Here is an 18,571-nt window from a genome sequence, read left to right as displayed (position 1 = left end):
GGATTTTTCCGAAAATATAATTTATTTTAATTAAAAGGGTACTTTTCTGATGTTATTGACCAGAATGGAGTTTTGACTGCATTTCTGTGTTAAAATATCTGTATAATCGTAACGGAATTTTTACACAGAAATACCAAAATACACTACGATTTTCTTAACCTAGTTCAAAGAAGAAGGAGGCTCTCAATTCAGATCGTATTCTTTTTTTTTTTACTTCAGTGTGTGGGTGTGTGTCTTGTGTTAGCTAGGTATTATTATTTTAGTCGTATCGGTTGATAGGCGTATACTGGGCGTCTTATTAAGTTCATTGTTAACGAAAGAATCAAATGTTTCAGTATAATAATAATAATTTAAGAAATAAATAAGATTATAATTATCATCGTCCTAATCCTACCCATACTGAAAGTACAAAATTCAACTTTCCATAATTTTAACGGTGCCCGGGTGTACACTTCGTTGAAAAGGCAATCGTGGAAGATTTGTTGAACTACTACACTTTTTAAAACTAAAAGAGAAAACGAGAAAACTTTGCATCATAATAGTTTAGCGAATGTATTCGGCGAATTTTGCACGAGGCTTTTAGTGATGCCTCGTTTGTGTGGAAGCGATATTTTAAATGTACCGTCAAGAATACTGATTCTTACGCAGACGGCATTGTTATGTAGACGACAAGTTTTTAAGTGAAAACTCTTTGAGCGCTTGACAAAGATCCTAGTATTTTCTATTACAAACAAATTTTACTGGTGACTTTTGCAGTTATGGTTGGCCGGATCGTGTATTGAATTTCCATGAAGTATCTGAAGTATGAAGTATTTAGACGACTTCAAAGAGATGATAAGACTTTCGGTGCATTTGCATCTAGCAATGCACCGGTGTTAATTTCCGCTGGCAAATTTTCTAACGAAATACATACTAAGCAAATGTTAGTATGTAAATTACATTGTAAATATTGGCGATTAACTTCCATATCTTTACGGACAGGAAGTCTTTCAGTACCTGTTAGTTACTTGCCGAGCTGCCATGAAACTTATAAAAATACAATTGCTAGTATATCTTAAGATACAAAGTAATACATACAAACATTGATAGATACAAATTAAGATACGAAAGCTGTGATACAAATTGTTACGTCGACGCCCTTGATTACTACTTCACCAATCTACAAAACACGTACGAATGAAAGCTCTGCTACACTCAATAGTAGAATTTTGATATCGACATAAAATTCAAATCCCAGCAATCGCATCACCGTACTTTTTCGTATTGAAAGTATCTGGATACATAAATGCTACTTCCAAAAACAGAATTACTATTACATGCAGCTTCAAAGTACAAACATTAAGCACTTGAGGCAGCCATGAGAAATTTGAAACAGCGAACGAATTATTCAATGAAACTGCCTTTAAAGCCTTCAGTCATAAATCGAATAAAGGAAATAATGTGTGTGTGTGCAAGTCACACACAGTATAAGTGAAACTCATAAAATATAAAAATAATCGCAAAGATCAACTACTCCGGAGTGCAAAGGAACAGCCGCACCCCGGGGGAACCGCCTGCATGATCACGGTATCCCGACGCCAGGTAGGTATGAGTTAGCAAGAGAAATACGAGAACGTCCATCAACTGTGTAACATCTCGTCACCGCGATTCAGTAATTGTTGAATTTACGTACAGCGACATCTGTTGATAACAAACTAAATAGAAATAAAATAAACATGGCGCGTAACGGAAGAAATTAAGATGGCGCGTAACCGAAAAACGTTACATACGTTTTTTCCTCGCTACGTCGACAAAGAAGTTTCACTTCAAAACCTCTGTTATTCTAAATCCGATGATTCGCACGGCCGGTCGCAATGCCAAAACACGTACAGAATGTATTTTTGAAGGCACCGGATCCTGTCCGTTTGGAGTGTTTGCACGAGACGATGCCTCCGTCGGAAACTCTAAGCTTGTTTTCGTCGAGTTGAGAGCAAAGTTCTTTGTGTACCGCTCGCTTGAACGTTTAAAATCCGTTGTGAAATATCGGAATGTTTGTTCACCGGTACGTAATGGTCTTAGTCGACAGCCTCGATGTCACATTTTAATTATGTTACGGAATCACTAAAAATCATTTAACTTCTATACTATCATTCTCAAGTAAGTTTTCCAGTTGACAAACAATAGGATTCCAAGAAACAGTCCTATTATTTGCATCATTTACCACTACGGTATTTTAACTTCGACATTCCTTAATGACGATTTTCGTAACAGATAATTTCAAGAGTTTTTGGTAACAGAATGGGATTGTATTGTGGCTATTTTTTATTAATATTTATGGCCATTGCTTACTCGATCTATCAATCAACCTATAGAAAAAGTTCTGAATTTTTTTAAGAATGATCCTCAGACTTCATCCTCAGATAATAATTGAGACTAGAGCTCCGAAAGTCAAGTAAAATTTTTGTTCCCTTTTCTAATGTTTGTGCACTTGCTCAGATACTAAATGGTAAACAATCCGCCATTATTATACTCTGAGAGTAAAAGAAGTCACGTACATTTTGTAATTGACTTAAAGTGCATTAATGACTGATTATAACCTTATATCTTAGGTATGTGTGGTGATTGTAACGAATCCATTAAATAATCCTTTCCTATTCTAACAATATTGTATCAATAAGCCACCAGAGCCACAACTCATTTAATAAAACAAAAAAAAAAAAACAAGATAGTCATGCCATTCCTAAGTTTAAAGTTTACTAGAAAGATTTACCAGGAATTGATCACATTGTGTAACCACAAGCATTTGAGCTACTCGGAAAATAGGATCATAATATTTATAATACTAGTTTGTTACAAAAATGCCTCTTTATTAATCAAGAGAATTCAATCACAAAGATCATGTACAGTCATGATTTCCTATTTACAGTGTGGGGCAGGTTCTATACAATTGAGGTTACAACCTCATGTTTTAAAGGGGGTGGTGGCATCGACGCTATGATGCCTTTGTACAACTTCGAATCTTCAACCTGGTATTAAGTAGTCATCTTCCAAAACATTATAATGTTTAAAAATCAACGATACGATATATCATTTTTGCGATAAACAATTTCAAAAGCAACTCTTCAGATTATCATCTAGATATCTGACTTTAAGATCGAAGAATGAGACCGCAAAAAGCCAAAGTATTCATTTATTTCAAAGATGGATCAGTTTCATTAAAATCCATTCTCTTGCAGGATTTGATCCGAACTTTTTCTCGGAAACAATGAGCGAGCCCACTCATTTATCAAGTCGAGACGTCACGTCACTCGCTCCCGAGGGACGCGGATTGTCGTCGGGGGCTGTACAACAACAATGTTCTTGTTTAGATTAAAATCAACTACTTTTTATGATGAATTTTAAAAGCGGTCATACAAATAATAATATGTTTTGATAATTAAATAGAGAATCCCTGTTTTAAGTAGGGAAACGAGCTCATAGACCATACTATCACACCATACTATCTATCTATCTTTATACTATCTATCTTTTTGGTGGCTACAGGAGACCAGTATAGAACACAACAAAACACTGTCTACCTGTCCTACTCTTATAACCATGACTCTTGCGGATTCATAATACTTACCACCAGTAAAAAAAATTACTGTTTCCAGTTGTTGTACTAGCATTAGGCCAGTTTCGTGTATTTTCAAATCTCGAATTCAATTATAAAATCAATTTATAAAAATGGTTTAGCGTAACCACACACATATGTATGTCGTTTGATCAGGTTGGTTTTGTTATTGGTGTAGATGTGTTAAGAGGTTTGGGGGCGAGCCTATACCATAAAATTGTTACCATTTCTCAACTTGCTACGTGCATATTGGAATAATAGCTCTTTTGGTTTTTAAATCAAATGACCTAATTGATTCGCGATAGGAAAAATCTGAGTCTGAACTCCGAGAGATCCAAGTGACAGTGCTCAGGGTAGGTTGCTTATAGAACAGTTGAATGATTGGCCCTTCTGTACACCGGAAGGAGCTGCACAGGTACAGTTGAATAAGGCGGACCGACGCCGACGACCTGCTGAAGGGCTGAGGGTTTGCTGGATGTGGGCAACACAGAACCAGTTATTGTTGCGAACCATGGGGTAGAGCTATACCCAAATTGAAAACCGACTTCGAGTCATAACATGCCTATAATTATGAAAAATCATAAATTTGCATTATCATATAAATCAGATTGTGTACCTTCATATTATAACAGTGGGCAGAAACACAGTACTCACATCTCTTCCGTTTAACAACCAGGTAAGATTCGCTGGAGGATCTGCCGGCGGAGACGAACATTGTGCTCGTAGAGAATCTCCAGACGCATACCAGCCTTTCTCAGCTTTGATGATCGGCTTCTCTGGAGGTAATTCTGTGGAAGAAGAGAATTTGCTAATTATATATACAATTAAAGCTATTATAGTACTAATTTTAATTTTCATATTCGTATAGAATATATAATATACAGGGTTTGCAGAAATGCATTAAGTTCTATAATTATATAAAGACGTGTTCCAATTTAATCATTGACTATGCCAGATACCTTGGTTCTTATGAAAAATTCCTGATCCGATTTCGCAAGGAAACTCATAGCCCTCTTCGTTTCTCTCCGAGTAACCTTGATCCTTCTGATAAGCCTAATTTTAATTTAATTACACGATGTTAGTTTTCGTTGCCAAAGTTGTTGTTGTATTAATTTTAGTAATAATATTTATAGCAGTAATCGTTCTATTATCTAGTAAAGATCTGTATTTGCATGGAAATATTTAAACTTGTTTGTGGAATTTCATTTTCAAATGGCATGAAATTTTTAGTTAACCACGTACTAATTAAATCAGCTAAAATTACTTTGAAGAATTTTAAATCAAAATTTTGAGTCGCCCTTTTGATGTAAGAAGGTGAGTGTTTGAGCGAATATTTTTCTGTGTAAATTATCTCATTACTCCAAACGAAATGACAAATTGAGTGTTTTATTATGATTACGTCTGCGAAACGAGGTTTGAACACTCAAAAATTATACTTTTCTCAACCGTTTATTACTTTATTTGAATTTTATAGGAGCAAAGAGACGAGTTTCATATTGTATGTTTTTAAGGTAAATAAAGTTATTCTCTTTTCTTTGTTTAACGTTTTAATGAAGAAAATAAGTTTGGCATTTCACTGGAAGCTTTGTTAGACTGTAACTTTAATAATTATAATTAAAGTTATTATAGGAATTACTAATGTGAGTGACTCAAACATTTTTGCAACTGTTGTCGGGTCTGTTCCTCCTAAGCTTTCGATGAATTGATGTTTCAACGTCTCAAAATAGGTTAAAGGTCTAGAAATATATTTTTTCACAGAAAAATGGTTGTAGTGGTAAATATCTTCGTTTATCTGATAGTTACAACAAATATTATATCTGGAAATTAGAATCATTTAACGTAGATATTTTTTCCAAAAACTCTGATTTGGTGCTTTTTCAAGGTCTACCTAAAAATTTTAAATCAACTACGTAATTAATCGTTTTTCCAACACTGGCCACATGTTTACCTACCTATCTATACATGAGAATTGCAAATTTAAAGTTTGAAAAGTTTTAATAATGGATATCCGACCTTCTTGTCGAGATATAACAACAAAAACAAACAGAGAACAATAAAAAACATCCACTAAGATTATCACAAAGCGTTTTGGGACACACGACTTGATACAAGACGTACTATTCCAAAAGGGACAGCATCTCTGCGAAGATTTACCTTAAGATAGGGACCGGCCGAAAAATTTTACGCGCTCCTCCAAACAACCCCCATAAGCCACCCTTAACCCTGGTCCAAAAGAGCTAACCGTTTACAAATCTACATAATACCATCCTCGTGTTATTGTGGTATTATCAACAGCAGGTACGATTGTAGTGGGATCTTAATTTTTGAGGATACGCGAAATGGAATGATATTAGGATTATAAATTTTCAACAGTATGGCTACCAGTGAATTTGTAACTCACTGTTGCCATATCTTTGTAAAAGATGATAGTATCTATAGTAAAAAAGAATATCCGAACTTGGAATTGTTTAATTCGTGAAGTTGCCGTGATAGGTATCAATTTTCCAAAAAAATACGTGCTTGATATTATGTCATGTTCACGAATGACTTCCACGAGGAAGGAATAACATCGTGGAATAACATTCAAACCCGCAAAAAATAATATTATAATGTATTTTATTATTGATAGTACGGCGACTTTTGAGCACGTAAGGGTAAGTACCGTCACTCGCCATCATTCTGCTGTGAAGGAGCAATGAGTTTCGGTTTGAAGGGTAGGACAGCCACTGTACTTTAAAACTGAGACTCAAAACTCATGTCTCAAGGTGGGTGGCGGAATTTACGTTGTGAATGTCTATGGGCTTCACTAGCCCTGTGGGCCGTGAGCTCGTCCATCAATCTTATGAATAATATTTCGAACGTTAATTATTAATTTAATTCTACTGCCTGCATGGGTAGGTACCATTGTCCTGTCTCTGTGCACCCAATACCTACTATTGAGTACTACGTCGAGTTCATAATATATCACAGTGACTTTTGCTTTCAATGGGTAGACAAGTTTACAACTCATCAGATATAAGTAGTCACAATAACGTGAATGCCCTCGTCCGATGATATATGACGAGTAGTCCCAAATATGCGCGACGACTAGCGTATGCTGGTAATATTATGCATAATATGGTCAATCTACACTCACCAGCTACTAGTAATTACGCTCTAGTGATTTTGTGGATTTCATTTTAGTACATATTTTTATTTACTTTTTATATATTTTACTTTTTAATTAATTAATTTTATTAATACATATTAAATACTTAACTAAGACAAATCTTTGTATTTTCCCGAAGGTAGAATGATTAGAATGGGCGAATCACCTATTAAAGCTTCATATCTTCTTCTTTCTTCAGTACTCTGCTTATTGAAGTTTCGATTCAAAATATTTATATAAAATCATGTATATTTAGATTATTAATCACTGAAAAAGATTATTTTGGTCGAAACATATTTAAAGACAATTACGTGGCCCGAACCGGGACCGCTCCTCCAATTATAATTCGGATCCCTTCTTGTTTATTGGCTGTTAATTTCGTTTAATATCAAATAAGTGTACAATAAAATAAACGCGAATACAAGAGGTTTAATGAATAATACAGCACCCCAGAGCTGCTAAAAGGATTAAAATCTCCAACTCGGCTTTTGAAGGTTTTATTTTCATTACGAACTTTATTTCAGCTGTCTAGACTCAATATTTCATTTAGAACTCCAATAAATCTGGTCCATGTTTCGGTGCTAAAAATTTGCTGTGCTTATTTAACTGAGTGCCAAATTAAATTTCCTATTGCAAAGACCTGATTGATGAGTTGAGTTCTTCAGCATAAAAATGCTTACTGAGGTATAAGACAAACAACGAGGTTAACAGGTTCAGGCAGTTCCAAGCCTCCTAGAGCTTTATAGAAGAAAAAAAACTTATCTACTAGACTGTATTCGACTATTAGCATTTAATCTACATTAGCAATCAACTAAACGACGTCTTAAATCCACACTACGAGAAATCCGTGAAGCAAACGTTTTTCAATTTACCTCCCAGAATAACTCTGCCTCCAGTCGAAATAATATTTACCATGAGTCCCGGGGCATGTGATGGGCTCGTTAGCGTAGCTTTCCACTTGTGTTGAGTGTATTGACTTTGCCAGTTCGTTGGAGCCAACAAGGGGCAATGTTTTATATTTTTTTCGAGATGTCTGACGAGTGAAGCCAATGGCTTTATTTTTTAACTTCGCTATACTCCAAAGATTCCTTGCATTTTGAAATGGTGTTAAAGGATTATTGTTATCAGTGTGGTGCTAATTATTATTAGGGTTTGGAGTTGAAACTGAAACGATAGAGGCTGTGGTCCCCAAGGATTAAGCTGTTAGGTATTCGCAATAATTCAAAAAAAGTATTGATAATGAAAGATTTTTTGTTTTAGAATGCTGCTGGCGACATCCTTACCTATTTAAAATAGCTTCACTCAATTTACCTGAAACCATAGATATCTGGAAACAGCGTCAAACGGCAAAAGAACAAGGTAAAAGTAAATCTAATTGAAGACGTCGAAGGAATGAAAATATAAATCGTTCCGACGATAAAACAGAAAATCTTTCACACAAAAAACGCAAAATTTAATTTAATGCGATGACATCAAAAGCGTTCGCCTTCTGCGACAATACCTTCCACGTGAATAACTGTTCCGTCATTTTCTGTGCTACCTTTGTTTATCATAAACATTGAGAAGCTATTTTCCTTTGGGGACTGCCTCCTGAGGCGTTCAGATTGACTCGTTACGCACTATAAGATATCATCTAAGAAAAGGCAATGCTACTTTGAAGTATTCTTATTGCGAATATCTTTGCCTTGCGTTCCTTATTGGGTCTAAAATTAAATTCATGCTTCTGACTTTAAGTGGACTTATTTAATATCCATTATTATTTATTGTCGAATCTTATTTTAGATAGAATCTTACAAATTTTTACTATTAATTTTGTATGTGACGCTAGCGAATTTTATACCATCAAAAAATTCGTTTTCAAGAAGGACAATCAAAGGCAAAAGGAACTTGAGGCCTAACGAAAGATTTCTACATTAGGAGTATTCAATATTTTTACAAAAAATTGGAATTTCTACGAAACACTGAAATATGAAAATGTAAAGTCATGTATCCCGATGAATGAAAAAAATATATGAATCTGTCTCCTTTGGTAAGGTACAACGCTGTTAATGCATTTTTTTTTCCGCAAAACGATTTCGATAGCTCTTTGTTTCTGCAAGATTGTGTGGGATTCGCAATTTTATTATCGATTCTTCTTAAAATTTAATGTCAGTAATGCAAATATGGATCGTCTTCTATTGTTCAAAAATAAGTCAATAACATTTTAAATTCATTCTAGACAGAGTGCACCATAGATGTAATATATTCGAGAGTGCACACTAGTAAATAGTAACGTCAGAATTAGAGTGCACCATACAGAATCTACACCAATACTCTTTTAGCTAAAAAGAGGAAAGCGTCCACTCTTTGTCCCAACAAAAAACTTGAAGTATTTTAATTATCTTAATAAATCAATTAAGGTTGCCTTTTTCATCAACACTCAATTTGAAATATAATAAAGCGAAAAATTCTTATTGCGTAAATGGGCAAGCCTGCTCTTTACTTTCTGTGAATCAGCTACTGAAGCCCATAGATATTATAAAGTGAATGCCGACGCTTTTATTGACAAGCGTCTCAGGCTTGAACCAGTTGTTTTATGACAGAAGTATCTAGAATGAATTGGAAGCAGAAAGAGTTAGAGCTGGAGTAGGTTGTTAGGATGACTACAATGTCACTACAACTTGATTCCTGTACGCTAATGAATAACCACAGACTACCATTAGAGTCTCTGAACAGCACTCAAATTTAGGAGCAGCTACGATTATACCACCGCCTTGCCCAGCCGTGAAGCAGTAATGCGTTTCGGTCTGAAGGGTGGGGCAGCCGTTGTAACTATACTGAGATCTTAGAACTTCTAACTCAAGGTGGGTGGCGCATTTACGTTGTAGATAACTATGGGCTTCAGTAACCACTTAACACCAGGTGGGCTGTGAGATCTTCCATCCATCTAAGCAATATAAAAAAAATATTCACCATTTTTTGCATAACATTTGTTATTTAATTGGCATACTAGTTTAAATAAATACGACACGGGTCAACTAACCTCGTTTTTTTAAAAGCGTTTAAATTTTAACTTGAAACCATAATAATCCCCAAAACAACAATTAACAAAAGTGCTATCTGTAACAAACTACACCAACATTTAACATTCCAAAGCCGTGCTTAAATACGAAACTTTTGACATAATCTGCAAATGAAATATACACTTGAGAGTATAGTTTTAAAAGTAATGCGAAAAGATTAGTTTACTAGTTTGATAAATGAGGTCACCGATGGGACTTTATACTAATTTAATATTTCACGTGATTAGCATTTTTTGTCTGGTTCGTATTCTCAAAAGAAAACGTGTAACTGATTTCAGCTACTTTCATTAGCTTGGCCTACTTATATCTATCTACCTACGTAACGGGATATTTCAATGTAATTTTCAATAACTTCAAGGTACCTGATAAGGTTGATAATTTGCACACGTATCAGGATCCTTTTGCCGAATAGCTTTTACCTAATATCCTATACCCTAATTCGGTTTTTATTCTGAAAACTATATATATTAGAACTGATGTGATTGATTTTCTTCAATTATTCTCCTAAGTCTAGAATCTATGGAACAATCTGTAATCTGTAAGCATAGGAGTAGTATACCAAGTGAAGTTGACCCTGCACTTTATAGAGCAGAAACTTTTCGAGACGTCAAGTACAAAGTCCCTTTGTTAATGTTTCCCAAACTTTCAATTCAGATTAGCTCCAACTTCCGAATAGCACTGATTTTGGACATCACTGAAAGTCTCGACTCCATTCCAATACTATTCAAAAGTTCAGGCATACTATCTGTGACGGATTCTAATTCACAGTGAATAATTATGCAAACTTTTTACTGGTGGTAGGTCCTCTTGTGAGTCCGCACGGGTAGGTACCACCATCCTACCTATTTCTTCCGTGAAGCGGTAATGCGTTTCGGTTGAAGGGTGGGGTAGCCGTTGTAACTATACTGAGACCTTAGAACTTATATCTCAAGGTGGGTGGTGCATTTACGTTGTAGATGTCTATGGGCTCCAGCAATCACTTAACACCAGGTGGGCTGTGAGCTCGTCCACCCATATAAGCAATAAAAAAACCCGTCCTAAATTCATTTAATTGAACTAAGCTCAATTCATCCAATACGGAGGGCCCACCTCAGAGTCTTCTTCGCTTTGGACACACATTTCGATAGCTTGAAACCATGTTCATTTGGTCACTGAGCAACGTCTGTGTTCTGAATTATCCCAACTCTTTTATTGATACAGCAACTTTTTTAATGCGAGAATCACATGATATCCCTAATGTAGGGATGCATTTTAGTTCACAATTAAATAAAAACCATATTAGATACGAATCATACTATAATAAAATACATATAAAATTGTGAATATTCCTCATTTATCGCCGTCTACTACAAAAACTGCAACGAAACGTTGTGAATTGTAAAATTTAAATTTGATTTGAATTATACTGTGAAAATAGTTTTAACAATATGATAAATAAATCCAGTGAATATCGTGTTTATACGCACCGCCAATTTTTGCCGTGAAGCAGTAATGCGTTTCGGTTTGAAGGGTGGGGCAGCCGTTGTAACTATACTGAGACCATAGAACTTATATCTCAAGGTGGGTGGCGCATTAACGTTGTAGATGTCTATGGACTCCAGTAACCGCTTAATACCAGGTGGGCTGTGAGCTCGTCCACCCACCTAAGCAATAAAAAAAAACAAAAAGTCGAAGAAAGAAATAGCATCCTTCAAATACATATTTTATTTTAGTTCAATCATTTGGCGGCTTCATAATAAAGTAGCCATCTACGGCGCATATTTCGTAAACAAACGTTAATTAAGTCAAGTTGTACCACAAGAGAGATTTAAATTTGACACGTTTGTAAGACGCATTATTAAAGGCAGGGCCGGACTCGTAAAGCGGTGCTGGTGGCAGCCACTTAACCAGACTCCTCACTCATATTTCGCGTTACGCGCGGCCTCGATAAAATAGGGCTGACGGTGAAGGAATAGTAATATTAATTTGTGTAAGCGGACTGTATTGTTGAAATTCAAGAAACTAAATATGAACGATAATATGAATAATTTGGATGCAGGTGGCAACGGACCGGCCGCTCTGGACATCAGTTGGAGAGGCCTATGTTCAGCGGTGGGCAGTAGACAGGCTGAGATGATGATGACGATGAAATATGAACGAAAGTATCATGCGAGATTCAGTCGTATTTGATTTGTAGCTTTCAATAAACAGTTGGCATAGGTGTAATCATCTCAAAAGCGACTAATCCTTTAATTTATAATTTAATACTATCTTAAAAGACTACATAAGTTTGAAGAGTTTTTCTATATATTCTAAAAAAATTATTGAATATTGACCACACTAGGACTATAGCTTCTCAGTAGGTCGCGTTTCCGATCCGATGGTAGATTTTGCGAAGCACGGCTCTTGCTAGGGTTCGTGTTAGTAACATCATCAGCTTTGAACCCCGTGAGCTCATCTACTAGCCCGGCGACGCTGACATGGTCTCTCTAGACCATCAGCTTAGGTAGAAAACAAAAGCATTCTCGAGAGGACTATAAGACATTTTCCAGTAATGTCCAGCACTATCTAATTATTACTCTTTAGAAGAAAAAACAGTATTTTATTGCACCAGCTGAGAAATTTTTGTATTTGTAAAAATAATATAAATTATAATACACTTGAGTGTGAAAAGGAGATCCATCAGCCCTAGCTACAGTTGAAAGTTATGACGTCACAGGTGGTGTGGTGAAAAGGCGCCAGTCGACTTTGTAATTCAAATCCGTCCCAGTGCTCAGGTAGAGCGTTAAGGCGAAGCAATATTTAAATATTACGGTATAATAAATACGTAAAAATATCTGGCATTTAATTTCTAGTCACTTAAAGATTTATGAAACTTCCATGATCTTCTATGTCTGAATTAACTACGTGATTATGTCACAGTTGGATCTTAATACGGCATAACTACTGTAATTGTACTAAGCATTTGTCGTACTTAACCGTTAGATTAGTTTTTCAAATAAGAGCTTGAAAATTTAAGTAATCATTGTTAGAGAGCTTGCATTTGTTAGAGCAGTAGTATACACGGGTCTTTCATGCGTGGTGGGATGTTCAGAGATTGAAACATGACAGCACCACGTGGGGTTTTATATATGTATCCTTTTTATTTATGCCATTTCGATTTAAAATATGCTCATTCGTTTTTTTTTACCTTATATGTAAGCATACATATGTACTTCTATCTCACTCTTTGTAAGAAATAAACTACTCAAGGAAAATAAAAGCAAACTTCTGCAAAAGTCAATAGCACGGAGAACAAAAAGAGATGGGAGAATAAAATAAAATAATCATTTAAAAATCTCATCCTACCACGGTGTAAAATTTTGTTGGACCTTGAAAGTTAAGTCCAGGAAAGGTTGAAAGTGTTTTTTTTTTGTTTTTTCACTTTAAATTTAGTTAATTTGCTCAATATACATAATATATTATATAGTTAAGACTCTGCGACCTTAATTTTATATTTAATAGTGAAATTAATGAATCATCGGGATCACAAGAAAGCCATAACCAAGTTGAAGACCACCAGCGTTTTAATAAATATGAAATGTTGTAATTTTTATCACATACAAAAACCCAAAACTTTGTGCGTGAAGATTTTCTAAGCTCATTATTTCCGATACCCTTACGTTTCTAGAAAAACTTTGAATAATCAAAGAATATTTTTTACGAGCGAATAAATCGGATTAACATATTTTTGGGAAATTTCAATACAAATTGATTTACGAAGTGAATTATGTAAATTAATTCATTGGAGCATAAATTTTGAGCGTGATATTCTGATAATGTGAGTTCTCATGCAGTTATTACAGTTTGAAAACGTTCACACTAATTTTAAGGGTAATGGTCGGCTCCGACGGCATCCGCAACCGCGCGCTTAAACTGTTACCAGCCCAACTGATAACGATGTTGGCCACCATATTAAATGCTGCTATGACGAACTGAATCTTTCCCGCGGCGTGGAAAGAAGCGGACGTTATCGGCATACACAAGCCGGGCAAACCGAAGAACGAAACCGCGAGTTACCGCCCCATCAGTCTCCTCCCGGCGATAGGCAAACTATACGAACGGCTCCTTCGTAAACGCCTCTGGGACTTCGTATCCGCGAATAAAATTCTTATAGACGAGCAGTTTGGATTCCGCGCCAGACACTCGTGCGTCCATCAAGTGCACCGCCTCACGGAGCACATCTTACTAGGGCTGAACAGGCGGAAACCCATTCCGACAGGAGCCCTCTTCTTCGATATAGCGAAGGCGTTCGACAAAGTCTGGCACAACGGTTTGATATACAAACTGTATAACATGGGAGTGCCAGACAGACTCGTGCTCATCATACGAGACTACTTGTCGAACCGTTCGTTCCGATATCGAGTCGAGGGAACGCGTTCCCGGCCCCGTCACGTCACAGCCGGAGTCCCACAAGGCTCCGCCCTCTCCCCGTTACTATTCAGTTTGTATATCAACGATATACCCCGGTCTCCGGAGACCCATCTGGCGCTCTTCGCCGATGACACCGCCATCTACTACTCGTGTAGGAAGAAGGCGTTGCTTCATCGACGACTTCAGACCGCAGCTACCACCATGGGACAGTGGTTCCGGAAGTGGCGCATCGACATTAACCCCACGAAAAGCACAGCGGTGCTCTTCAAAAGGGGTCGCCCTCCGAACACCACGCTGAGCATCCCTCTCCCGACTAGGCGCGTCAACACCCCCGCCCCCGCCGTTCGCCCAATCACGATGTTCGACCAGCCCATACCGTGGGCCCCGAAGGTCAAATATTTAGGCGTCACCCTCGACAGTAGGATGACATTCCGCCCCCACATCAAGACGGTACGCGACCGTGCCGCCTTCATTCTAGGACGTCTCTACCCGATGATATGTAGGCGAAGTAAAATGTCCCTTAGAAATAAGGTGACACTCTACAAAACTTGCATACGCCCCGTCATGACCTATGCAAGTGTAGTGTTCGCTCACGCGGCCCGCATACACTTAAAATCCTTTCAAATCATTCAATCCCGTTTTTGCAGGATAGCCGTCGGAGCCCCGTGGTTCGTCAGGAACGTCGACCTCCATGACGACCTGGACTTAGAGTCCATCAGTAAGTATCTTCAGTCGGCGTCCATGCGCCACTTCGATAAAGCGGCACGACACGAGAACCCTCTCATCGTGGCCGCCGGTAACTACATTCCCGATCCTGCGGACAGAATGGAAAGCAGTCGACGTCGCCCAAAACACGTCATCTCGGATCCTCCCGATCCACTAACGGTGCTTTTAGGTACTTCAAGCACCGGTCACCGTTCTCGTCGAACCCGTCGCTTGCGACGAAGGGCTCGACGAGTAAATTAACTCTCAGACACAGCCCACTGAGTTTCTCGCCGGATCTTCTCAGTGGGTCGCGTTTCCGATCCGGTGGTAGATTCTGCGAAGCACGACTCTTGCTAGGGTTCGTGTTAGCAACATCGTCAGGTTTGAGCCCCGTGAGCTCACCTACTAAAGTTAGGGTTACGCTGACATAGCCGCTAGGGCTATCAGATTAGGTAGGAAAAAAAAAAAAAAAAAAAAAAAAAAAAAAAAAAAAAAAAAAAAAAAAAAAAAAAAAATTAAGGGTAAAACTGATTTCACACTTGTCATAAGTACATGAAAAGTATACAACAATGATCCTTCTCCTCCTCGCGTCGTTTTCCTCATTATTGAGGGTCGTGACTCCCCCGCTGCATCAGTTTCTCCCGTACGATTTCCCTCCATCTGCTGCGATCCTTAGCTTCATGAAGGGCACAACAATGATACAATCCTTCAAAAGAGCGTCGTAAAGGATTTAGGAATTTTTAAATATCAAACATTTAAAGTCTCACAAAGTTAAATAATTACACTATGATTTTATGCCGCGAATTTTCGATATTTTACAGTAATTATTTTAAGTAATAACAAGTACCAGACATTTCTTTTCCTACGTAATCATTGGTAGTTGGGGCTATTCCAACTTCGTGCGGATCGGTAGGAGAGCTCACGGGCTCAGCCTGAGAGAATTGCTAACAAGAGCCCTAGCAATAGCAGTGCTTCGCTGAATCTACTGCCAGATCGGAATTGCGACCCATGGTGGTAGGACCTGTTGTGAGTCCGCGCGGATAGGTACCACCGTCCCTGCCTATTTCTGCTGTGAAGGAGTTAATGCCTTTCGGCTTGAAGGGTGGGGCAGCCGTTGTAACCATACTGAGACCTTAGAACTTATATCTTAAGCTGGGTGGCGCATTTACGTTGTAGATGTCTATGGGCTCCAGTAACCACTTAACATCAGGTGGGCTGTGAGCTCATTCACCCAACTGAGCAATAAAAAAAATAAAAAAGCAATAAAAAAAAATGTATTCGTGTTTGTACTAAATATTAATGACTGTCATTTAAATTAAAAATACGTTACTTTTTCTTTTTTAATTGCTTAGGTGGGTGGACGAGCTCACGGTCCACCTGGTGTTAAGCGGTTACCGGAGCCCGTAGACATCTACAACGTAAATAACGAATTAATGTATATTATCTATGAATGTAAATGCCGCCACCTACTTTGAGTTATAAGTTCTAAGGTCTAAGTATAGAGTTATTTATCACTTGAGCTTTTTTTTTTTTTTTTTTTTTTTTTTTTTTTTTTTTTTTTTTTTTTTTATATTTTATTATTTTTTTTTTTTTATTTTTTTTATAATAAATTTTAATAGTAGAACAGATCTTCCAACGCGCTTGAAGGAGGCACAGTCCCCAAGATACTGGCTACGTTGCCTCGTTGGACAGCCAGACTCACTCTCTGTGCAAAGTACCAGCCAGCCTTAGCATCATGTGTAACCTCCTTCAAGCGTTTGGAGATTTCTGTAAAAACTTGAAAAACAAATTCACTTGAGCTAATATAAATATTTCAATTTACAATGAATTATAGGAATAAATCACAAAAGTCACCAAGGCAACGAAACTAAATCACTACGATACTCGATTTTGAATGGTTAATATAAAACTTGGGGGTGACAAGAAAAACACATTTGTGGGATCGAGAACTTTCGGTTCAACAATGGGGCGCATTCGGGCACACCGGTTCTTGTACCGAGCTTCGGCCGATATTGAAATCCGTCCCTGGATTAATTGAATTTGCAAGTTAGCGTTGAATATGGCCCGGCTGGAGGGTCGACCGGCGGTATTAAGAAATCTATTATTATCGGGTGGAGAATAAAAATGCGATTAAGTTTTTTTTTTTGTATTCAGGTGTTGCGTAAACATTCATAGTTTCGCTTAAGTTTTAACCTTTAGAGCGTGAACCGTCGATAGATCGACTCTCTATTAATGCGTATATAGTGGTGACCGTCGGAATATCGACTAGTACGCAATTTGATTATAGCTATTACGTATAGACGACCTGTATGGACGTGCATTAGCGCGTGCATGTATAAATTAATTACATTTATATTATGAATAACCATTTCAAATAATTTTACTGTGAATTCAGCATTCATTTTTGTATTTTTTTTAAGTTAAACTTTTTATAAGGTTTTTTTTCATCAAAAATCCATTAGGAATTTCTGCAAAAAAATATGTTAAAATACGTTCAGCAGTGGTCGTCTGACTTACTTAATTATTTTAGTCCAGTTATTTTAGTCCAAATTAGGTGAATATCTCGGAAAATCGACATACCCAGTATATTACCACATAAAAACTTGTATTTTCGAAATTCGCATATAATTGGATGGTCGCAAGTTTTAAAGTCAGGGGTCAAAGGTCACAAGAACCATTATTTTTTTGGACATTTGTTGCAAATATCTCTCAACCATAAATGACTGGGATTATTTATGAAGTTCTATGGAACGATAGTATGATTTTTTTAGTTTGAAGTATTGGACAGCAGATTGTAAGCAGTGAGCTACTATGCAATTAATGAATATCGAAATTGATTCATAAAAATGAAACAAAAAATAAATAACATAGCACTACCGAGTTATTGTAAAATTCAAATTAGCGTGGAGCAGATATTACACAAAGCGACCCAAAGTAGACGTAGAAAAATAAGTTTTAATTTAATCCGATTTAGTTATTTTGTCAAAATAGTTTTCAAGTATAAACGCGTATTAGGATTTATCGTGATTAGCCCAAAAATGTCACTTGTCTCAATATCCGATTCAAGGAATAGTCGCGTGAGATCGATATGACTACACCGAGCATCTTATCTTAATCCGATTAAGTTATTTTGTCAAATTAGTATACGAGTATGAACGCGTAGGTATTAGATTTTATCGTGATTAGCCCAAAAAATGTCACTTGTCTCAGTATCCGATTCAAGGAATAGTCGCGTGAGATCGATATGAATATACCGAGCATCATATCTTAATCCGATTAAGTTTTTTTTTTATTTCCCTTGTAGGCAGACGAGCATATGGCCCACCTGATGGTGAGTGGTTACCGTCGCCCATGGACTTCAGCAATGCCAGGGGCAGAGCCAAGCTGCTGCCTACCGCTGATATATTTTGTTAAATTAGTATACGATTCTGAACACGTATTAGATTTTATCGTGATTAGCCCAAAAAATTTCACTTGTCTCAGTATCCGATTCAAGGAATAGTCACGTGAGATAGATATGACTACACCAAGCATCTTATCTTAATCCGATTAAGTTATTAAGTTAAATTAGTATACGACTCTGAACACGTATTAGGTTTTATCGTGATTAGCCCAAAAAATGTCACTAGTCTCAGTATCCGATTCAAGGAATAGTCGCGTGAGATCGATATG

General features: G+C 37.0%; 1 protein-coding gene and 1 long non-coding RNA gene across 2 annotated transcripts in view; one reads left to right on the top strand and one right to left on the bottom strand.

Annotated features, from left to right (window-relative positions):
- LOC105841416 (uncharacterized) overlaps nt 1–18,571 on the bottom strand; it is a 312,744-nt gene that overhangs the window by 65,772 nt on the left and 228,401 nt on the right. Inside the window, exon 5 of the mRNA XM_021347008.3 lies at nt 4,247–4,380. Coding sequence (XP_021202683.2) covers nt 4,247–4,380 — 134 coding nt within the window. The remainder of the gene's footprint in view (nt 1–4,246; nt 4,381–18,571) is intronic.
- The window catches only part of LOC134201008 (uncharacterized), a 192,686-nt gene that overhangs the window by 114,539 nt on the left and 59,576 nt on the right, over nt 1–18,571 (top strand). The window lies entirely within an intron of this gene.

Source organism: Bombyx mori, chromosome 22 (assembly GCF_030269925.1).
Source record: "Bombyx mori chromosome 22, ASM3026992v2".
Taxonomy (NCBI): Eukaryota; Metazoa; Arthropoda; class Insecta; order Lepidoptera; family Bombycidae; genus Bombyx; species Bombyx mori.
The sequence above is the reverse complement of the archived record's forward strand: the minus strand, read 5'-3'. Positions and strand labels throughout refer to the sequence as shown.